The sequence below is a fragment of the Patiria miniata genome, unplaced genomic scaffold, assembly GCF_015706575.1.
Source record: "Patiria miniata isolate m_02_andy unplaced genomic scaffold, ASM1570657v1 HiC_scaffold_18, whole genome shotgun sequence".
Lineage (NCBI taxonomy): Eukaryota > Metazoa > Echinodermata > Asteroidea > Valvatida > Asterinidae > Patiria > Patiria miniata.
This window is the reverse complement of record NW_024037056.1, coordinates 11,230,320-11,254,091: the sequence shown is the minus strand read 5'-3', so window position 1 is coordinate 11,254,091 and position 23,772 is coordinate 11,230,320. Positions and strand designations below refer to the sequence as shown.

Sequence of the window (23,772 nt, the reverse complement as noted above, 5' to 3'; positions counted from 1 at the left end):
ATAGCTAGCTACCATTTTGCCGGAAAGTGACAACATATAAAAGGGTGTTACAACTGATAAGGCCAACAAAAAAAAGTCTCCGGTATGGAGCTTGCCCCAAAAGTGGTGCGGCGACGCGGCTTTTTTTTTTTTTTACCTGGTTTTTTTTTTTTTTTGGCTTCAAATGTCGGCTGATGACTGCAAATGGTGCCCGACTAAACTTAGTGCAAATATATGGGAGTCCAGAGAGGCCACATAAATCTTAATCTCGATCATAACTCCTTCTAAAAACACGTTAAAATTGTGCAGCAGCAGAATTCCAGTCAAACCAGTTAGTTTGGCGGTTTTGAAACATCATCTTGTATTTAAAAAAAAAAAATTCATTTTACCGACGCGCATGGCTACGGCGACGCGCGCGCATACCAGAAACCGGAGACTTTTTTTTTGGCCTAATGTAGTAACCAACGGATAATGTATCACCGACCGATAATGTCACACAAATTTTAAAATGGAGGCGGGCGAGAAAAGCAGGAAGCGGTCGGGGATGAGAAACGTGTTTATTTTTCCGCTTGGCCTTAGAATTGCGCATTTTAGTCAGCAACATGACCTTGGCTTCTATAACAAAGCCGCTTGAAGGCCTGGTATACATGTAAATGTATATAGCGTCAGGTAATGTGCAAGTACATTGTACATTGTACATGTACCGTTGTGACCGAGTGTATTGCTGCAACTTGGCCGTTTTAAAAACGAACTTGGTGTCGAGCAGTGCGCCCTTACTATTAAAGTTGATAACTGCATGTCGGACAGGACCGACTGCATATCTTCGTCCAGACTTCCAGTACAAATCAGCATCTCTTACGTATCACAACTGAGGGTGCAAATTCCAAAAAATAAAGTGTGCATAAATACATTTATGTCCAGAAAAGTGTGCAACTGCTTTTTAAAACGACTACAAAACCATGCATGAGGTCAATTTGAAAAAATTTGGTCGAGAAGAGACTCTTAAGCCTTGGCCTCTACCCCTACGAGTTTCGTTTATTTTCAGTAACGCATCAATGCACAAATTGTCAATTGATCACAACATTTTTGGACATTGTGACCAAGTTCCATGCGGGCCTTAATAAATTTCAGTGTTGTTTTATGTAAGCCGAGTAAAATCCTGCATGTTGTGAAAGTTGGAAGTTGACCACTCCAATTACATCAGATTTGATGGCGAAACTGCCATGCAGCAAGATGTAGAAGTACATACCATGTAACAACTGCCCATCTCTCCACACATGTAAATGAGGTCACCCCCACCTAGCTCCCACAGATAAGGCCAAAAGACTGTTCTGCTTCAAGGCATTTGAAAATATGGTGGGATTTCAAAATACATGTACAATGTATGGTAGGTATGCAGGGATTTTTTGTGTACGACCATATGGAGGTGTCTGGTTGTAGTAAAGGGTAAAAGGTAGTACATTGTACATGTAATTGATGGTTTTCAGGTTTTTTTCCTCATTTTCCCCCAAAAAATTAGGGTAGGGGCTGTCAAAATAGGGTAGGTGGGGTAACCGGAAGCAGAACTTGTGGGGGGGGGGCCTTAGTACACACGTAAACAAATTGTGACGTCATTATGCCATATCGTTTTTATGACTACATGTATTGTAATAATTTCTTAAAGACAAATACGTAAAACAATAAAGGACCAGACAAAATTTCACACTATTGGTATAGAAGTCTTTATGTTTTTATTTCTTCACAAAGTGATGCTATCCATTATAGAGAGCAACGGATGTGAAACGGGTATCCAGAATTTAACACTGTTAAGGTGGCCTCATTAGTATGTATCTAAAACCATTTTGTTGTTGTTGATGATGATGCTGATGTTGTCGTTTACTTGTTTACTTTCCCTTCTTGGACTTGATCTTTCGGAGGTAGAACTCAAGCTCTTTGCCTTCTAGGATGTAGCCGTCGGCTCGACCGCACTGCCCTGGCCTGGATGTGATGCAAGCTGGCGAGAACACAAGCAAGAAAATCCAAATCAATCGGTAACGTTTCACTTTTAACCCAAGTTGGAAAGGTATAAGCGTTGTAGTTGAGGTACTTGCAACAGACACAAATCATCGCCAATGACAAATCACAAGTCATTTGGACCCAAGTCAACTCACAAGCTATCCAAATCGTCAGTTTTCACAAACTGACAAGCAGGCACTATGTGCGCTCACTTCGCAAAGTAACGTGTATGATTATTTTGGTTTTCACGAACTGACACGCAAGTACTGTGGCGGTAATACAATTCAGGTTTGACAAGAGTTTACCCCAATTGTGCACATTCAACTCTCATTAATACAAACTCTGCAAGAACTAGCCAAAATATTTACTAAGAGGAGCAGTCCCGTTCATTGCGCACATAAATGCACACTCGGGATCAAGTTTTTATATTCACTATAACCAGACTTTGTATTAACAGTGTTTGTATTAACGAGAGTCAGTTGTACTTCATTTACGTCATCTTTAGTGAGGGTAGCTCCGATCAGTGCAGGGCACTGCTTTCCATGGAGGCCCTCAATATGAGAAATATGAGACCCATTATGTAGCACCTTTAAGGGTTACAAGGTGCTGCGGCCGTGCGGCGCATATTGCGGCCACTGCCAGAAACACCGGGGCAAACCCCTTCTCTTAGCGATAAGTGTTACTGGGGTCTTTAACATGCATTACACAACACACGGGACCTACGGCTTTACGTCCCATCCGAAGGACGAAGCAATAATGGTTAAGTGCCTTGCTCAAGGGCACAAGTGTCCGGGCCCGGGCTCGAACCCACGCCACTGTTGCCTCTGAAACACCAGAGCATGAGTCCGGTGTTCTTAACCGCTAGGCCATGACACTCCACTTGTGGGCTTAAAGAATCATTTAACGTAAAAACCTGTTAACTGGTGAAACGCAGTCTTGATTTACACAGATGCTTAGCTAATTAACAATTCAATGATTAAGACGGGTTTCAGTTCATGAAAACAAAAATAACGACTCCAGACTTGTGTGTCAGTTCGTGAAAATTAAAATTACGCGTTCCGTGCGAAAATCAAAACTACGCGTGTACACAGAGACCACCGCGTGTCAGTTCGAGGTGTCAGTGACGAAATGAGCCATGATAAAGGCATTTCTTAGTAATATTGTGAATCCCATGGTGACTGGACTAGTGAATTAACTTGTGATTTGGATGTGACCGGACTTGTGATGTACTTGTGATCCATTACAAGTAACTTGACTAAAACACTGCTAGATATACACACTTCTGTGTACAAGCTCCAATTCAACACCGACAAACTAGAGTTAACAACAGGAACTAGATAGAGCTCACAGTAAGACTGTTCTGAACATGGCGTTCTCATGATTGGTCACAAAATATATCTACATGTATTTTACCCGATCTAAACTTTGTGTTTGTCATTAGTTGAAGCATTGGCAGTCAGTGTAACTATGACGTGTCTTCATTGGGACCGCCTTGTATGCCAGAACGGCAGGCGGTCCCTACGAAAGACTAATCTTTTGCATCATTCTGCCAAAAAGAGATTCAACAAATTCCATTTTTGAAAAAAAAAAGACATGTTCTCGTTTTTTTATCCCTAGTGCTCCGTGCTTTTTTTTTTTAATGTATTTTACTTGAAGACCAATGTTATTTCTTATTTGCGACATGATACTTGAAAACCTCAGTTAATCATAAAAAGCACATGCACATATCGTCGCATCAGCGCAACAAGGTCGTAACTCGATTCTGCAACAAAGTCGTATCTCGCGCGAATATGCTCCGTGCAACAAGGTCGTATCTCGCGTATCGCGACGTCCATTGACTTTGAGTGTACATCCGGGCTATTTTAAGCGAGATACGACCTTTTGACATTGAAAACTTTTGTTTCCCGAACATGAGGTCACACGCCATTTTAGTAGATACGACTTTGTTGCACGAACACGATGATATACTCTCTGGTGGTGTAGTGAGCGCCTTCAATATATGACACCTTGGAGGTGAAATCAACCTTCATCAAGCCTACAATGTCCTAGATCCTTGTGGATTTTGTATGATCTTGGAGAGTTATGCAACAACTTCGCAGATGGTGAAGACATCTTCCTTATTACAAGCAAGGGGCTGGGATCTACCTTTCCTAAACCCTACAAAGTCCACAATAACCTCCTGATAGATTTTGAAGGATCCGGGAGGGGTTTCGATTTCTTACCGAGCAGTCTTCCTGTGCTGAACTGATCCTCCAGCATCTGGCTCAGCTTGGCCGTCTTCTTGCGCTCCTCGTACTTCTTGGTGGCTTTCTTGGAGCGCTTCCTGTTCAGCACTTCCTCCTCGGCCTCCGTCTACAAGTTGAAAAATCAAAACCAAAACAGTTTTATATACAGTCGACTCTCGTTATAACAAGGTCGATGGGACCAGCTAAATTACCTCTTTATAACAGGAATGTTGTTATGAAAGGACAGCAAAACGAAGAAACACAAAGAGAACTTGAGATTTGGGACCTCAGAATTTGCTCTTTATAAGCAGAACCTCTTTATAAAAGTGCTCTTTATAGCGAGAGTCGACTGTAGTGTAGTTCAGTCTTGATGCACTAGATGTGAAATGGTGAAAGTTTCATCCAAATCTCAAAAGGACAAAGACCAATTCGTCGGGTGCCCGGCAGAAGGGCATATGAGCGTTCTAACACAAAAATCATTTTCCTGAAAATTGCATTGAAAGGTTCCATTGTCCCCCTGCGTGCATTTTGAATCAAATGTTTAAATTTCTTTAAAATGGATGCAGTTTTCTGCATATGCCCTTTTGCTGGGAACATTTTGGTGATTACGCGCTATTTCATCAGGGCATATGCACATATGCCCTTCTGCCGGGCACACGACGAATTTCAGAGGACTGATAATGCTGACGAACCATATGGATGTCGTGTGGAGTTTATTTTACCAATGTGACTGATACTTTTTCCTGCAGCATGAATTAAGCCCAGAGCCTAATTTCGTGGCTTTCCTTACAACAAGTGAAGAATCTGCTTATTATATCAAAAATTCTGTGCCGACAGGTTAGCAATGAATTTTGACATGCATACGTCGCTTACGGATTCCTGCTTACAGGGTTATTGCAGAATTTCTTTGCTTGCCCTCTAGCACAGACCAATGATAGTAGTTACAGAATCCCCCGCTTAGCAGAGCCTTAAATTGGGTCCAGAGCTCCTACAGAACCAGGGCACAATTTCATAGCTCTACTAACCACAGCATTCCGCGCTAACGACCACCATTCAGCGCTCTAGTAGAAACATTTCTGCGCTTACCCTGTAAGCACAGAATCCTTAGTTACGGGATGTACACACCTGCATTCGCCAAAAAGTCCTTGCTGTTCTATGAAATACGTTTACCATCAGCACGGAACTTTTTGCTATAGTAAGCTACAGTGAGCAGAGCCATGAATTGGGCCCAGATGTAGAGAAGGAAAGATACTAACCAGCTTCGCTCCCTTCTTGCGAGCCAAGGGGAGGGCGTAGTGGGCCTCGTACCACTGCCTGAAGGGGGTGGAGTCCACCTGCACCACGGCGTTCTTGACCAGGGTCTTGGTACGCACCAGCTCGTTGTTACTGGCGTTGTAGACAACGTCCAGGATACGGGTCTTGCGAGCGACATCTGTAGTGATGTATCAAAACAGAAACAAACACATTAACCTGTTAGTCCCTATACCGCCCCAAAGCCCCCTGCCAGTTGTTCCTTATACCGCCCCAAACCGCCCTAACACTCTATATGGATTTATGAATTCATCAAGGAGTAACAAGAAGTGGTTTCACCAATCGGTATTACTATGCAACCAAGGGAAAAAATGTTGCAACCTGACGCCACTTCAGCGGTTGTGTACAAAGTCTATGGAGAGTCAAGAAAATTTCTTAACAAAATTGGAAATGTTTCTCGGTCCCAGATTCATGTCTTATCATCATTTTTGCAATGAATGACCTTCATTGAGATGATATATGAAGAAAAAGTGGCATCAGGTTGCAACATTTTTTTCCCAGCCAAGTGTCTGCCTGAATGAGAATTTGCCCCAACTTCTTTTCACGTTTGACGTGTAGATTGTCAAAGCCTGGGAAATTTCCCTACTAGGGCCGACAACATCAATTGGGCCAGCAGTCAGTGTAACTATGACAAGAGCATCATGGGGGCATACCAGGTGGCCTGGTTCCCCTCTGAAAGACTAATCTTAGCATCATTCTGCCAGCCCGGTACCAGGGAAATGGAGTTTGCAATTTCTGGTCAGTAGTTACACGCCACAGAAATTGACCACTGTGGGATATTGTTGGATTTGACAGAATTTGGGTCAAGGAAGTTCAAGGATAAGATCTGAAGTTGAGATTTCTTACTCTCTGAACCCCAGGCGTAGTTGCCTTGCTCCAGACGCAGTGCCCTGTACTTTATGTTACCACCCATGCATCGCACCAGATGGATACGCCTGGCGCCAAGCTGAAAATATAAAACAAGTCAAAAAGCAATTTCAATCTTGCTCAATATATTTATCAATGGATTTTTACAAAATTCTGCAAAAAAAAGTCAATACCAAAACATATATATATTGCAATTAGAGACTAACTCGACGTTTATAAATGATAACCAAATGATTAGTGACATAGTTCGTAGCTTTAAAATCATAGAATTTAAGTAAGAAAACTTACACATTATGTCAATATCTTTCTTTTTGAGTTAACCCTAACCCCCTAGGCCCTTGTTGCTTACAACCATCCTCAATCCTCCAAAATCCTCCAAAATTTTGCAACTCCGCCTAAATTTTTCAAAATTGTCAGACAGTCCTGGCTCAAAATGCATTCATCCTCAATCCTCCAAAATCCTCCTCATCCCAAAACTTTGCACTCGTGTTTAAATGAAGGATAACCAACGCCAAATCCTTCAAAATCATCAGACAGTCCTGCCTCAGAATGCATTCATCCTCAATCCTCCAAAATCCTCCTTTTCAAACACCATTCATCCTCAATCCTCCAAAATCCTCTTGTGCTTCAATCACCATTCATCCTCAATCCTCCAAAATCCTCATGTGCTTCAATCACCATTCATCCTCAATCCTACAGAATCCTCATTTGATTCAATCACCATTCATCCTCAATCCTCTAGAATCCTCCAAAACCGCCAGGAGGATTTTGGAGGAGTGAGGTGGGTTAGGGTTAAAGCTATTTCCAGTTTATCAGAGTGATGTTTCATGGAATGATCACATACAGACTGAGCGCCAAGTCTGGCGCCATGTATCCCATGAGCCTCCCTGATTCTGGCCAGCGGTCAGTGTAACTATGACAAGTGCATCATGGGAGTGCGCCAGATTACCAGTGCCTCCTCAAAAAGACTAATCTTAGCATCATTCCGCAAGCCAATTCTCAAAGAGAGTATAAATAGAATGCTCCTCCAAGTTTCACTAGGCCAAGTAAAAAAAATCATTTTCGTGTCCCCGCCCACTTCCTGTGTCTCGCCCACCTCGGTTTTTTTTAAATTCATACATTTGCAATATATTTTGCTTTTTTTGTGAATAAGGTGTATTTTTTTGTTTCCAACAAACTTGTGGATAAACGACAAATGTAGAAAAGGATGACGGCTTCTTGTGGACACAATTTCGGTAAAAGAGTAGAGAAAATGGACGAATCCATCTGCCTTTTGGGGGGGGGGGGGGCAGGGTTTGAGTGACCACTGATAAAAATAGCTGGAAACAGCTGAAAAAAAGTGTAAAAAAGCTGAATTTTGGAAATCTCCTATACTTTTGTACACAGCAAGTGAGGGGAAAAAGCTGAAAAACTAAAAAACAAAAAAAAGCTGAAATCAGCTAAAAAGCTGAGATTTCACACCCCTGGGGGGAAAAGGTGTGCCACCTTCTTTTCTTTTTCATTTTTTTACAAAAAGACTGGATACTAAACTTTTTTTTTTTTTTTACTTGGCCTTCAATAGCTAATTTGACTTGGAAAAAAGTGACAATGTTTTCGAATACACCTTGTTTTGCATTATAATGACTGATGATTTCACTTTCAGCAAAAAAAATACAATTCTGTCTCTCATTCTATAAATACCTTGGTATTGGCAGCTGGGCGACCCAACTCAAACTTTCTCTTCTTACGCAGGGGCTTGCGACGGCCACCGGTCTTTCGTCTTTTGTGCCACCTGTCCCGTGAGATACCTACAAAAGTACCAAAACACAATGTAGGTGTAAAATATCTTAAACTAAATTACGTTTAATAAGACAATTTTAGAATGTTTAGGGAAAGAGTAATGTGGGACTGGGTCCGGAGGGGTGGGCATGGTGGGAGTGAGAAACATTTCCGATATTATTAGGAAATAATTTTCTTGACTCTACATAATGATCACTTTGTACACAGCCACTGTGGCGTCTGGATACTACATTCTTTCCAACTTGAGTGATAAAATGTGGTTAATTCGCCACCTCCCTCGATGAGATTAAGATAAATTTGCAAGAAGATTTGTAACTGCTTGTGTTGTGTGTATGCATTTGTACATGTTGGGATGAACGATAATTCGACACTAATTTACAACAAATCTACACCGTTTTACTACATAAAAATAACATAGCAATGTTCTTTAAACGTATGAAATGTAAATAATTTCATTCATATGGCAAAATTTTTATTTTCACATCCCGATTATGATGGATTTAGAAAAGCGACTGTAGACTGCTCATACCCATGATGGTGGACGATAATCAAGAGGGCGACTATCGTAACAACAGAGGGCGCCTGTCTTCCTCACGCCGCGGGTACCCGTTGCACCTTTAATCATTGCGAATGCGAGAAGCACCGTAACGGGACCAGTGAAAAAGCAGACGATACAGAAATGGCGCAGACTTCAAGTTTAGTCGAAGAAGAGGCCAAGAAATTAATCCAGAAATTGATGGGTTTCAAAGTAAGAGAGCAATAACTGTTATACTTTTCTTCATATTAATTTCATATAGAATATTCCGTTCAAATTTATTAAATGTAACCCTTTCAGTACCAGTTTTTAAATCAAGAAATAGCCTTGTATTTGTAAGTTGTAGCTTGTCAGGTGCTTGTTGGACTTGAATTTGATGTAGGCCTAGGCCTATGTTGTTGTTGAAGTAAATTTTAAGTCAACACTTTTTTCAGTATCTCTTTTGACCGTCCCTCTTAAATTTTACACCGACATATTTTTGTGTGTGTTTCTGCGTGATGCATGATATTCAGCTCATTTTTCAATAAACATCATTTGTCATGACATGTTTGTTGTTCATTGTCTTGCAGGATTCCAGTGATGAGAATTTCCGTCGGTCATTGCAGTTTGTTCTGTCAAACTTCAAGTTCCATCGGTATTTGGACGTTGACAGTCACAAAATTAACAGCAAGCTGCAAGGGTATGCAAAATTAAAGTATTTAACTCCTTTTCTCCAAACTTTTGAAATGTTTAAATCTCTTTGAAATTTTACAACAGCTATTGAACCCTTCCATCAATATTTCAGTAGAGAAACCACTTTGAAATTGCTTTGTTTTGTATCGTCCAGCCTCCTCCAGAAGTTTGAGATTCACTCCCAGCTTGAGAAGGCAGAGTCCCTTCGGAAGTTGACCGACAACTTTCTTCAACTTCCTCTGTCCCCGAAAAACCAAGATGCAAAGGTAAATTTTGTGTTTCTTGATCTTTTATGGTGTTTTTGTACTAATTTGCACCAGTGGCAATTGTTAGTACCTTGAGCTTATCACAGTTCATTTAACCTCAGACAGAATGACTTGTGTCCAACTTGACTAAAAAACTCTGGTACTCATGAATATTTTCTTAACATTTCCTATCTTCAAATTGTAATACTTTAATGTGATTTTATTTTCAGACAGATATCCATTATTCCATCTTGTCAGTCCTGTTGAGTCTGTCCGACAGGCCAGTGAATGTGGCTTATACCGAAACACTGCGTGTGCCCAAACGTGGTAGGTGTTAAATTCATTTCCATCGCTGTTATCCACTTTCTGCAGGTCTCAGAGGGCCTACCTAGTGACCTCTTTGATTATTAATTAACCCTAACCTTCCCAAATCCTCCAAAATCCTCTTTGCCAAATGGAGTATTTTGCAGGATTAAAGCTATATATGGCAAAAACTGGTGGCTGATTTTGGAGAATGCACTGTGTTAAGGTCTTGGGCCGGACCTTGCGTTGTTTGTGCTTAGCCGTGAGTAAATTTAGGCCTAGATTATACTTGAAATCCTCCGCATTGCTTCAGGATGTCGCTGGCTCTGCCTCAACATACTGACAGTGATTGCTGGAGGATTTTGCAGGATTGAGGCAGTGGTCACCCCTCCAAGGACCACATTCAAGAAATTCGGAGGATTTTGCAGGATTGAGTCTGCATGCAATTTTTACATGGAGGCAATTGGAGGATTTTGCAGGATTGAGGTTGCATCCTAGCAAAAATGCTTAGGGAGTTAGGGTTAATTTATCCATTTTATCTGTTTTACAGAAGCAGGGGATGGTTTTGACTGGGGAGCGTTCCTTCAGGAGGGCTTGGCTCCTATCCCAAATTTTGGTGATTCTTCATCGGACGTAAGTGTTCAGTTATACAGATGGGTCATTCTTTAAATTTAAGGTCCAAAGTTTGACTTTCTTTCCTGACCCTGTTACTTGGTACTTTGTAATTTGCCATTCAAATGTCACTAAGAATGACTTCAAAGGATGTATTTGTTGGGTAGGTGGTTTGCTATTCTTAATCACTCTTGAAGAATGACTGCATTAAGAAGTGCATCAGAATTATGAAATCATAGATGTCAGATGTAACAGGGACAGGAAAAACAAGTGGACCCCAAATTAATGGAACGATCTACATGTCAGTCAAAGTTTCAGCTGAAATCTTAACATGAGTGGTCTAACCCATGAGAACATGTACTACATTGTATTACATTGTATTTATTCCCGGATGCATTCTACAAACCACAGACTGCTCGGGCAGTTTAGGAAGTAACAATCGGGGCAGTTTGGGGCGGTACAAAGATAACCTACAAAGATTAAGTACCACAAACCTTGATCCAGGTATTTTACAAAGACCCTGTTGATATCTAACAACTATTGGAGAGTGAAGCCTGCTGGATCCAACAGGATTTGTCAGCTAGATCCAAATACCTTTTGTTCATTGCTTAGGGTAAAAAAAACAAAAAAGTAGAAAATGTGTACTGTTAGATCTTGTTGGATTCAGCAAGATCGAGGATAATTTCGCTAATTGCATGGCATGGATTTTTCTTACATTGTGTTCCCCCAGGAATGGTCAGATGAAGAAGTCCTGGATGACTCCGCTATTCAAGCAGACCAATCAGAAACCAGCCCTGCACCTGCGCGGCATCCGATTGGACGGGCCGTTTCAGGGCGTCCAATCAGAAGCCACGATCTCGGAGAGGAGCATCATGGGAGGAGCTGGCTCCGGAGAAACGTCGTTGTGCAATATTGGGAAGGGGAAAGAGACAGTGCTGCCCAGGGTGCACACAGCGCAGCTTCAATGGCCAGCACATGGTAAATTGGCAAATTGGTTCCTTTGAGTTGCAAATAGCAAAAAAAAATATTGCGGTCAAATTAGGACACTCTTTATTATTCTTGGTTTCCACAGGAGAGCCTACGAGCAGCATCGTGACCCGTTCCCTTCCGTCGAAGAAAAATACACGCTGACAGAGATGCACATCATACGGGAAACCATTTGGTAAGGCCATGTGCTGTGTCATGTACAACCCAACTGATGAGGAACCATTGAAAGAAATATGTCATTTTGCACACTTTATGTTCCAATCTTATGCAAGTTTAAATATTTTGTCATGACATGTCATATGACGTGTCATATGACATGCCATATGACATGTAATGCCATCTGCATTGACTTTTTTTTTGCTATAGGGTGTTGATGGGTGCTGAGAACTCCTTTGTGTATCAACTACAAGACGGCAAATTCACATCCAGGCAAGATATACAGGTTTCACATCTAACCCCAGTAAGTTAACACAGATATTTCTGAAGGCCCCTTCAGCCAAAAAGCTGATTTTTCACTTACAGTTTATGAGGCCATACGTTGAGCTCTTCTGTGCACTATATTGAGCTTGAATGACATTCTTATTCCAAACATGTGTTATGAAATAACAACAATTTGATTGATAGCTGACTGAATATTCATGAGAGGAAGTGAAAGATTTGCATATAATTATAAACTTGAGTCAGTTTTTCAAACATGTGTACAGTGCAATAAAGGTTTATGAGAAGGTAGAAATTTTTTGACTATTATTTTCATTTTTTTCTGACCTTCAAATTTATCTCAGCAACATTTTTGTCCTGGCCCCTGAAATGTGACTAAAATTGTCCTCTGTATCTAACAGCAAGCACTGCACAGATTTACATCCAGACTTGCTGAGATATGCACAAACACCTGTGTCTTACAATCGTTTGTGGATTCCATCAGAACGACACCAATGGGGTACATAAACGCCAAAGGTAAATACCCCATTAATTGCCTTTTGGCCCTCCCTCTCTGGCTGGCAATTTCAACAAGGCCAGCCCAGCAGTCAAAATAAATCAGGCGACTGTTTTTAACAGTTGAGTGCTCCCTGCCTTCATAAAGCAGGATCGACTGGCTGTGATTGTTATGAAACCTGGTATAGCTATGCTTTGACTGTAGGTGATTGATAAGCCAGCTGTGCCTACCAGTCACCTGCTTTTGTCTGTTGATGGAATTTGACTGTCGCAGTGCCTACAAGAAATGTGATCTGACTGTTCGTGACTAGCCTGTGTAAAAGGCATGGCAGGGGAAACAGGCCTGATTTTTTGCCTGTCTGTGACTGATCAAACAAAAGTAGGGTTTAAAATACCCTGATTGACTATTGATGGGCTTGGGATGTGTTTGTGTTGGACTTGTGATGGACCTGCGACTGACTTGTGATGGACTTGTGATTGACTTGTGATTGACTTATCAGTAACGTTTGATTGACTTGTGAATGGTTTGCGATGTTTATATTATAGTGACTCATGAGTTAGTCATGATTGATGTGTGATTGGCTAATGATTTACTCGTTGTGATTGACTAATGATTTGCTCGCAATTAACTTGTGATTGACTCGTGATTGGCTTTAGATTTATTCATGATTTACTTAAAAGTTACTTGTTATTGACTTGTGATTGTCTAATTATTTATTCGTTATTGACTTGTGATTGACTAATGATTTAGTCACGATTGACTTGTGATTGACTATAAATGATTTTAGTCGCGATTGAGTTTTGATTGTCTAATAATTTACTCGCGATAAACTTGTGGTTGACTAATGATTGACTCATGACTGAATTGATAGCAACAACTGATTGTGATTGACCTCTTCAGAATCATCATCAGAAGGACAAAGCAAAATGAGGGGCCAGACTTTTGAGAGCTTTGCCGAAGCCCTGTCCGTCATACTGTGGGAGTTCCGGAGGAAACTCACCGCATGGGAGAGAGAAATCTCAAAGCAAGGTATAGTGAGAAGTGAGGCTTACTGAGAACTGTAATCATTATAAAACAGAATTACTGTCCACTCAAAGTTACTCATGTGAAAATATTAACACTGCCAACCGACTACAAATTTCTGTGCCAAACAGCAGAATAAGTCATAATTGTCATAAATATATTTCCAGAATCAAGCTTGACATTGTCCCAGTTTGCCGCCGAACTGGAACCCTGGGCTGGTAAGCTTTCCCTGCTGACCCATGTCTACGAAGCAGGAATTGCCATGGGCCAGACAGGAAGCTGTGCTCAGAGCACCTGGCTCCTGCTGACGGCGCTGCAGGGGACCATTGAGGCCGAGTACCAACAGGGGATGCACCGGGAAGAGAATGTAAGATCGTGTTAGTAGTTTGTGACAGCAGATCAAAGCATTCATCAATTTGTCGAAAGAAACTGTACTTTGTGAAATATGGGGTGAAATGGCTGAATATTTTAGTACTGGCCGAGTCGCCACAAAGTATCACAAGTCAATCGCAAGTCAATCGCAAGTCGTCACAAGTCGTCACAAGTCATCACAAGTCATCACAAGTCATCACAAGTCATCACAAGTCATAAGTCATCACAAGTCATCACAAGTCATCACAAGTCAATCACAGTCTCCAGTCAAGTCACTAGCTATTAAAATGAGCTCTGACAGAGACATTCTTTTGTCATGTTGATCCCCTGTTGCTCGTGAATTGACTTGTGATTGACTTGTAATTTGACTTGTAATTTGACTTGTGACAGGCTTGTGATTTGACTTGTGACAGGCTTGTGATTTGACATGTGATTGACTTGTGATTGACTTGTGATTGACATGTGATTGACTTGTGATTGACATGTGATTGACATGTGATTGACTTGTGACAGGCTTGTGATTTGACATGTGATTGACTTGTGATTGACATGTGATTGACTTGTGATATACTTGTGATTGACTTTTGATTGACTTGTGATTGACTTGTGATTGACTTGTGATTGACATGTGATTGACATGTGATTGACTTGTGATAGACTCGTAACTGACTTTTGATTGACTTGAGACTGACTTGTGATTTGATTTATTATTGACTTGTGATTTGACTTGTGAATTGACTTGTGATTGACTTGTGACTATTGGGATTTGACTTGTGATTGGCTTGTGATTGGCTTGTAATTTACTTGTAAATTGACTTATGATTGAATTGTGATTGACTGTGTCTCAGTACAACCGTAGTTCAAGTGTAGCTTCTCCCCTGTGATCCTGTCAAACTTGATAAAAACACTAAACTAGCAGTCTACAATAGTCATAACCATTATTTTCATTTTCATTTAAAGATGTAAAAGATATGGCTGTGGCTATCCACTGTGGTATTTTCAATGGCAAAAGCAGAAGCTGTAGCCACAGAATTCCTCTTTGAGAGGGACACATTTGTCTCTTTATAGCTGAAAATGTTATTGATATTGTATTGCTTTTACAATTTCTGTTCCACACAGGTACTGATGCTGTTAAGAGTGTGGTTGGTCACGATCCGCCCTTACATTCAGTTCCTTGACAACTGGTTGTCTGGCCACCCACTATATGACCCAGCGCAGGAGTTTGTAATTCAAAGGTGGGTTGACAAATGCAGGATTCGAGCCTGCGACCTCTGGAATGCCAAACCAGAGCTCAACCAACAGAAGCCCCTAACATATTATCGATAGTTATCAAATTTGTCAATGTGTGTATTGAAACTAAATTTGAATTGAGTACTTAGTGTTACCCTCTTCAGAAATAACATTTTAAGAACTAATGCCCAGTGCTTTCTAGAGTTTAGGAGAACATTTAACATACTCAGATGGGACTTGAACCCACAACCGCTTGCTTACTGGTGCAGATGTCTTAATCACTTTAAAATGTCTCAGTAAATTTTCGTATTGTAATGTAATTTACACTGTTTTTTAAAAAAAAGTCTCATTTCGTTCAGCCAGCGAATACACTTAATGGTTCCTTTTTGGGTTTCAGAAATCCAGAAATAATCATCAAATCACACGATTTTTGGGAGAAGGCTTTCACCCTCCACCGTTTCACACCCCCGAATAAACTTGGTGCCGCCCAGCCCCATCATTCCGGCGCGCAGCAGTCAGGACCAGACCAAAGACGGAAGGAGGGAGGAGAGAAGGTGGCTGTGCCCTCATTCCTTCAGCCGGTCTTGAAGCAGATACTTCTCGCCGGTAAATGCATGGAACTTCTCGAGAGCATGGGTCAGCTTCCTCTAGTCTGGAGAAAATATCACCCAGGTGAGTGTCAACATCTCAAAAACAAAATTTTGTATTTGCTAGAAATCTTCCTCCATCCTCTAACGTTCCTTCTCGTCTTCTTAATGTCCTCCTCATTCCTTTTAAGAAAAAGTGGCTTGTGTTTTATTCAAGTCTATCACAAGTCCTCCAGTCCCAAGTCAACTCACAAACTTTTCAAATGTCACGCACACAAAATGTGCGTGAAACACATTAGCGCGTGATTCAGCCCGTGAACCACCACGCGCGCGTACTCCATTCGTTTGCACTGCACATTCTGGTTCTAAATGACGTCACACTTCAGTACTCCATTGTTTGTGACCGGACTTTTGATAGCGACTTGTGACCTGACTTTAATGAAAGGACTTGTGATGAACTATAATGACAACGCTGATAGTGGGTTGTCTCTATCTTCCTATATCATTACAAAGTTTGCCATGAAACCTGGTAGATTTTGAAGAATCTGTGAAAGTCGGCGTACAATTTCTGCAGAAAATGTTCAAAACATTCCCACGCTGTTTTTTTTTCAAAGTTATATTGACCACATCAAGACAAAGTATATTTAAGTATAATTTTCAGTTCTAGGATTGTAAACTATCAAAGAATTGTTGTCACATCAGTGCTTCCAAGAGCTTGGTAGAAAAATTCACAAACTTACTCACGTGGGACTCGAACCCATAACCTCCTGCTTGTTAGTGCAGATGTCTGGACCACGTAACCAATTTCTCTGTCAATATTTGCATTTAGGTTGGTTGTAATTTTGTAATTTACTTTTTAGAGAAAAGTTCCGTCTACGACAAATTTTCCACGTCGGTCAAGAATCGTCTCCACAGCTCATCAGCGGAGGTGACTGACGGAAAAGTCGCAGCGTCAAATTCTCAGCCAGAGAGCGACCAGTCGCCAGCCCTTGTCCCCCTGAATGAGCTGCAGAAGCTCGGAGTCCGGGACCCTCTGATGGCGCACAACTTTCGAGACCTGTTCACCGAGCTGGAGTATTTCAATTCGGAGACTGAAACTGAAGACACAAGGTACGCAGATGTCAGTAAGCTTTTTTTTTTAGACATTCCTGTTTTATAGGAATTCATACTTTTTCATATTTTTGGGAATAAAACTCTGGCATTCCATTGCTTAGCAGGCCGGAAAAATAAATCCTTGTGTTTCGCGACAGCTCCAGTCAATTACTTTGTTCGGCCAAAAATTGATATCTTTACTGTTATTGGTATTATGATTATTATTTATTTCTGGTAATGAAACCAAGTATTCCTCAAAAGCGCCCTAGGCACTTTAGAGAAGAAATGACAGTTTTAGAGGCGGGATGAAAACCCCAGAAGAATTTCTGGGGAAACCCACAGAATCAGGTAGCCCAATCCATGTGTTTGCCCAGGCGGGATTCAAACCCAGGTCACAGCGGTGGAAGGCGAGGAAAGTACCGCTATGCCAACCTGTCTCCCCTAACTGACTCCCCTACCTTACTGTTGTAATATCTGCAGCATTTTTGGAAACTTCCCATAATTGACAGAATTACAAACTTCTCTGTCGCTCAAAAATGTGCCCTTTCTTTGACAATTAAATCTGTTCACCTTCTTGTAGCTGGTCTTCGCTTCCAGACTTCAGTCTCGGTCACCCAAGCCCCATGAAGCCCCTGAAACTGTTACTGCACAGATGTCTCTACCCGCTGCTGATGGCCAAGTGCCAAACCATCTGCGAGGAAATAGTGGTAGCCTTGAAGAAAGACTACCACCTGATGGAGATGTTTGCCTCCATGAGGGTGAGTGACGGACTCCTATGAAATCTGGCCCCTTTTATTGGTTTAACATTCACAATCCTAGGTTAGGCATGAGTCTGTATTTCATAGTCCTAAATTCGCACTACACCGGCACAGCAGCATTCTGTGCCACTTGCACAGTACACGCAACGCCCGCGCCATTCTCCATATAAGGAGTTATTTACGACTACTCGTGAGAGGCACGTAACATAGCAAGTTGGGTGTTTCAAACATCAGGAAGTAAACTTGTTGAACAAAAATGTTGCAAATTTTTAATTTTTGACTTGTTTTGACTGTTTGACCGAAAAGTTATTTATAAATGGGGGGAATAAATTGTGTTCGGCTTGGGTCATTATCAGCGTCCAGACTCCAAACCAGCCTTAAACATGGTATTTAAAACCAGCCAAGCACACATTTATTCCCTGAATAATAATAACATGGAGCTTATAGCTCTTTGTACTAAACTCTCAAAGTGCTTCACGATTAATACCCCTGTTCATCAGGCCATGAGACCATTTTCTGCAGCAGCTGGAGATCAGTGCAATCTGGTCCCTATATCATCACAGGTTCCATTTATACTCATGTTTGGAGAGAGGCAATTCTAGTAAAGTGTCTTGCCCAAGAACACAATCTCCATGTTCCAATCAAGGTTGGGACCCACCATTGCACATGAATCAGGCAACAATTTGACCACAGCGCGCCACAACGCTCTCATTTCAGTCCACAAAATTCTCATAACAACAAAACTCTCCTCATTCTGCAGAAATTTTATTTGTGTGAGGCCGGCGACACCATGTTCGACTTCCTGTCGGACCTGTTTGACAAGCTGAGGTCATGCCAACATGAGAGCCAATGGCAGGACACGCTCTACCTCAACTACCAGCTGCAGACGGCTGTCAGCACCAGATATCCTGCCGACGCAGACAGGTAAAGGGTGGTCATTTTTGGAATTCAAAAGGTCGGCCTTTTTGGAATCCTTACATAAACTCAGTAACCCATAATTCCCTGTATCGCCCCGAACCGCCCAGCCTGTAACTCCCCAAATTGCCAAAACATCCCAGCACTGTCTGGTGAAATGGTTTTGTAAGGGAAGGAAACGAGAGAAATGCAATTTAATACAATGTAATTCCAAAGCCAAATAACACATTACAGTTACTCTCTTTAAGTACAAATACAAATTGCCCACAGCAAGTTAAAGTAATGAAGTTTTAATGACTTTTAAAGTAATAAAGCATTTTGTTATTTACTGTCTAATTCTGCGATTTTGCTGCTATTTTTTGTAACGGCACCTATTTGTCCTTGATTCAGACTGACCGTAAGCTTTGAGCCAGTGAGTGTGCCCTCTGCTGTCTCAATGCAACCAATCCACGCTTTGGACGGACTAACACTTCACTATAAGGTACATTTTGAGATAAAAAAAATGTCGTCATAAGGTTAATGTGCAATTAGGGCCAATGTGAACATTCAGATTCAGCACTATTGAACTAGTAAAGTTTACCTCATTGCAAGTTGACACCAGATAGTTAAGAAGAACCTCAACTTCTAGACCTGATACAGACTTTGGCCCGTGTCCCAATTCCTTACAGGTCCCGTGGCCGCTTGATATCATCATCAATTCTGAGACCATTGCAAGCTACAATCAAGTCTTCAGGTTCCTACTTCAGGTCAAGAGGGCCAAGTACTGTCTGGACCAACTCCGATTCAGCTGTGAGTATTGTGTGGAATGGAAATGGAACTAGGATTGCTACGAAAGGTATAGGCATTCTGTGGAAGAGTGGTCTAGTGGTTATGGTGTGTGCCTCATGATCAGAGGGTCAGGGGTTCGAATCCAGCTGCAGGCCATGTTGTTTCCTTAGGCAAGCCACTTAATCCCACTTGCCTCTCTACACTCAGGAGTGATAAATGTGCACCGGCATTAGCTGGGAGTAACCTGCAATGGACTGGCTTTCCATCCAGGGGAAGTAGAAATATTCTCAGTCTGCTGGCCAATGTCATGTCCTTGGGCAAGCCACTTCACCTAAACTTGCTTCTCGCCACCCAGGAGTTTAAATGGGTATAGGTGGGGAGTAACCTGCAATGGACTGGCATCCCATCCAGGGGAATAGAAACATTCTTGGTTGTTTCATACCAAGGAAACTGGAGATAACTGTACAGTCTGATACCTGCCATTCAGTCTAGTCACAGTTGATGTACTTTTTATTTTTCACACAGCCATCAGCCGTTCTTCATCCCCAACATTGCCAGCTGAGCCAGAGGGTCAAAGAGCAGGGGTCAAAGGTGACTCTACCCTGACCCCCAGGCAGCCCCCACTCCCCAAGGCACAGCTACTGCACAGAGTCTATCTGCTGCGCTACAAGCTGATCCACTTTGTGAACGCCGTCCATAGCTACCTGATGTCCAGAGTGAGTCCTGATAAAGGCCCGATCTCACAGAACCGCTTAGAATTTGCTAAGCGCAGAAAATATTGGCTGAGCCAAAATAAGGGCCAATTTCATTGAGCACGGAATTCTGCTCATTACAAAAGAAAATTGCTTTGCAGAAAAGGGTTACCAGACGAAAACCTCACGTCATGTTATTGCTATTGACTGGTACTCGGCCAGTTTTTGCTCAGCACAAAAATTTGCTAAGCGGTATTTTGTGCTGAGCTGTTTTGCAGGAAGTGTAGTTCAGCAAATTAATATTCTAAGCCAAAATAAGCAGGGAACCAGGCACAAGCTGTATAGATCATATGACATTTAGTTGGTAAACAGTTTGTGCTATTCTGTGCTAAGCATATTTTGGTGCGCAGAAGCTTTGTAAAATTGAAAACTTAACTGTCATTGTATCCATGGCCCTTCTGGAGATCGTCTAGTAGATTGTGAACAGGGCCCAATTTCATGGCGCAGCTCAGCTAATTTCAGTGGTAAGCAAGTATAACCCTTTCATGCCCACATTGTTTATTGACTAGGGCCCCCCAGGACCAAATTGTTTGCTCAGTCATGCGGAAATCACTAGAGCGTGAACCAAATGAGCACGAGTCAAAAACTAACTTTATTCAACCCAGATTTTCATTGCCAAGAAGTGTTTAAAATCATAAATGTTGTGTGTAAAGTTTGTTCCTTGAACCCTACTCTTTTATGTGATGTAAAAATTAAGTCCATACGTGCAAATATAAGGAAGTTATGCCTTTTTGTTTATCTGGTCACAATTATCAAACTGCAAGCCATTTCACCACATGACCAAATGGCACTCCATACCTCAAATTGTGCGTGGATACTTCTGAAGCACTTTTCTCATTTTTTTGTATGGTAACACTATAAATAAACCACACCAATAGAAAAATCCGAAAACACTCTTTCAGCTGGTATATAGTTGATGTATGGGCGGCCAAACATATCAACATGCCGCCTTTCTGAAAAGTAGTGAATATATCTGTGTTGAGTGTGGTTTGTGTGTGGTTTCCTGGTCGACTAAAGTCGCCCATGGGAACCAGCAGGGGGGTACTTCTTGTCGACAAAAGTCGCCCATGGTAAGGAAAGGGATAAGCAGGAAACCCATTACAAGCATTACTACATCACATGAAATTGTAGCCGTTAACCCAATTTTGCTATGCCATTATTTCTGCTTAGCCAAATCCCTGTAAGCATCTTTCTGAAATCGGACCCTAGTATTAAGTGTACTGATGACCACGTTTTACTGTCCTTTTTGAAATACCATCTTTGAGCAGATTCTGCGTAGTACGGGTTTGGAGTTCTAGACTTAACAAGAAAGTATTGCATGACCCAATTTCGCAAAGCTAATATTTTCTATGCTAAGCAAATTCCTATTTGCAAATTTCTGAAATTAGTCCCTGTCATATGCCAAACTGACCACTGTTGTACTTCTGTCTTTAACCGTCGTCGAGCAGATCCTTCACAGTACTGGTTTGGAGTTCCAGTCTGATATCGACAAGGCGCCCGATCTGGAAGCCATCTTAGACGTCCACGCCAACTACCTAGACAAGGTCTGGGAACGCTGCCTGCTGCACAAGAAGGTGGGCCTGGTGCGGGAGGCTGTCATCAAGGCCCTAAATCTTGCCCTAGTCTTCCAGAGACGCTGGGATGCTGGACTGACAGCTTTCAGGTAAGACAATAACCTATGGTACACAGATATGCCCGCTAAGGTTACAAAGAGTTTGGGAAGACCACTGGGAGGGACCCCTGAACACATTGCAGCTGTATGGAGTACCGAAGTGTGACGTCATTAGAACCAGAAAGCGTAGTGCAAATGAATGAAGTATGCGCGCGTGTTGGTTCAATGTCTTTCACACACATTTCGTGCGCATGGTACTCCATGCCTGTTGCTGATGTGAAGCCACTATATGGGGTTCAGTATTTGGGTTTTGCCCTTCACTGACATATATTTTAAACACTGTATACTCAGTGTTGTTCAGAGTGATTGCGATAAAAATTTGACAAAGTACTAGGGTGGGACTCGAACCCACAACCTGCTGCTACAAAAAAAAATTGTTCGAAAGGATTGATTCTACCCAAAAAAAACTCACACATTGACTGCAGTCCTAATTCAAATGTGCCAAAGAGTGGCACATTTAAAGTTACACAATTCCAGGGGTTCAGATTGCGCAGGGCATGATGGGAGCCAACATGGCGTAGCAAGATCGTAGCCATGGGGGATGAGGTTGAGTTTGGGAAATATGCGCAAACCAGCACGCCCATGCAATGCGCACAGTGGTCACAAACAGCAATCTACTGTTTATTGCATGGCGTCAATAGGCTCATTTTATTTAAATTCACTGGCACTGAAAAGTGCAAATTATCTACTGTCTAATGTGTTCGTCTTTGATGTGTGTTATTTTGTTGTTTCTGTGCGTGTCTGCTTGTCCAGCGCCGAGAGAATCGAGCAGATGCTGAGCGAATTCAACAAATGCAGCACGTTCCTCCTGACCATGCTGAACAACATCAACAAACGGGGAGCCTTCCCCCACTGTAAGTAAACAAAGATCACGCAAGTCTAATGAAGCGAGTCCCAGGGTGCACAAGATTATATTCCATTGATTCAAAGTGGCTATTTATTGGAATAGGCTTTCCATGCATCTGGTCTACACAATGGGCAGGATTTAGCCCATTTTTTGGCAATATAGGGTTATCCTATACAATAGCACTGCTCAGATCATAGTTGACTGTCTGTCAGTGAGGTAGGTACTTGGAGCACAATATAATAATTAATAATAATTGTGCTTATATAGCGCTTTCCATCGAATCAACGATCTGAAAGCGCTTTAGAATTATTACCCCGTTCATCAGGCCATGGGACCACACGGCAGCCAATATAAGCGCTCAATTGGTCCTCGACCCTCACAGGTACCCATTTATACTCCTGGGTGGAGAGAGGCAATTGTAGTTAAGTGTCTTGCCCAAGGGCACAATCACCATGCGCCTGGTACGGGTCGAACCCACACACCTTCGTACATGAGTCAAACACCGTAACCACTGGACCATGGGGTTTTACACTCGGCTGGCCCTCTGGGACCAGCTAAATGTGAATGGTCACACGAAAAGATGGACTGACTGACAAACAGACCGACCCCACAGTCTTGATAATGAATGATAGAAAAAATAATTCGAAAATAATAACTGTTTACAATTTTTAATGGTTAGCTCGAAATAAATAAATAAACATTAAAATTTGTTGCAGTACAAGTGATATTTCTAGTTTGGGTATTCCCAAAATGGTTAGATTTTACAAAAAGTAAAAGTGTCCCCATTAGCTTATGCACACAGTTTGCAATTTTTTTGGGGGGTTGTTGTTTTTTGGTTTGTGTTGGGGGGTTTGTTTGGTTTTCTGTTGCTTATTTGTTTTTTGTTTTTTTCTTTTTTTCTGGGTTGTTCTTTTTTCCTAGTGGAAGCCCTTGCTTTGTCCCTCACCCAATCACACGAGGAGTCGTCAAGCTCGAGACCCGAAGAGGGGCTGCAAACCACATGACACTACAGAGGGCGCTTTTCATGACCCTTGAGGGTGCAACCCAGTAAATCGGCCCAAAATCTGTTTGCCGAGCTCATGAATTAAAGTTATACACTCAAATTATTCTATATTAGAGAGTTTTGAGAGCCATGGAATTGGGGAATTGAAGACACATGGCACTACACCTCTGGCCTGGACTTGCGGCTTCTAATTCTGAGATGCGGTTGGGTCCGAAAGTGGTGCTATATAGCCATGTTGTGGAGGGATCCTTTTTCAAAATGGCAACTTTTCCAGTTTGGAAAATATCATTCGTTTCAGGGGTGGTCTTC

General features: G+C 41.8%; 2 protein-coding genes across 2 annotated transcripts; one reads left to right on the top strand and one right to left on the bottom strand.

Moving 5' to 3' along the window:
• Positions 1-1,682: 1,682 nt before the first annotated feature.
• LOC119724584 (40S ribosomal protein S8-like) lies at positions 1,683-8,785 on the bottom strand. The gene is made up of 6 exons (XM_038195693.1): positions 8,686-8,785; positions 8,058-8,164; positions 6,357-6,456; positions 5,456-5,631; positions 4,197-4,326; positions 1,683-1,972 (listed from the first exon to the last, which is right to left on the bottom strand). Exons 1-6 carry the CDS (start codon positions 8,687-8,689, stop codon positions 1,863-1,865), a joined length of 627 nt encoding a protein of 208 aa, XP_038051621.1. The 5' UTR covers positions 8,690-8,785; the 3' UTR covers positions 1,683-1,862.
• LOC119725127 (gamma-tubulin complex component 5-like) lies at positions 8,692-23,755 on the top strand (the record flags this gene model as incomplete). The annotated part of the gene is made up of 22 exons (XM_038196487.1): positions 8,692-8,904; positions 9,261-9,370; positions 9,518-9,629; positions 9,839-9,935; positions 10,462-10,544; positions 11,254-11,501; positions 11,596-11,685; positions 11,877-11,970; positions 12,350-12,464; positions 13,345-13,473; positions 13,635-13,834; positions 14,959-15,074; positions 15,467-15,741; positions 16,517-16,766; positions 17,329-17,506; positions 18,267-18,430; positions 18,812-18,902; positions 19,090-19,210; positions 19,715-19,905; positions 21,390-21,604; positions 22,367-22,467; positions 23,382-23,755. Coding segments are annotated over 22 exons (3,276 nt in total), but the record flags the coding sequence as incomplete, so codon positions are not given.
• Between the last annotated feature and the right edge of the window lie 17 nt (positions 23,756-23,772).

Coding starts and splice junctions, on each gene's coding strand:
- LOC119724584 (XM_038195693.1), bottom strand. Junction 6,457..8,057: donor GCCCAGCTGCCAATACCAAG/GTATTTATAGAA, acceptor TTATATTTTCAG/CTTGGCGCCAGGCGTATCCA. Junction 4,327..5,455: donor GCAAGAAGGGAGCGAAGCTG/GTTAGTATCTTT, acceptor TTCAACTTGTAG/ACGGAGGCCGAGGAGGAAGT.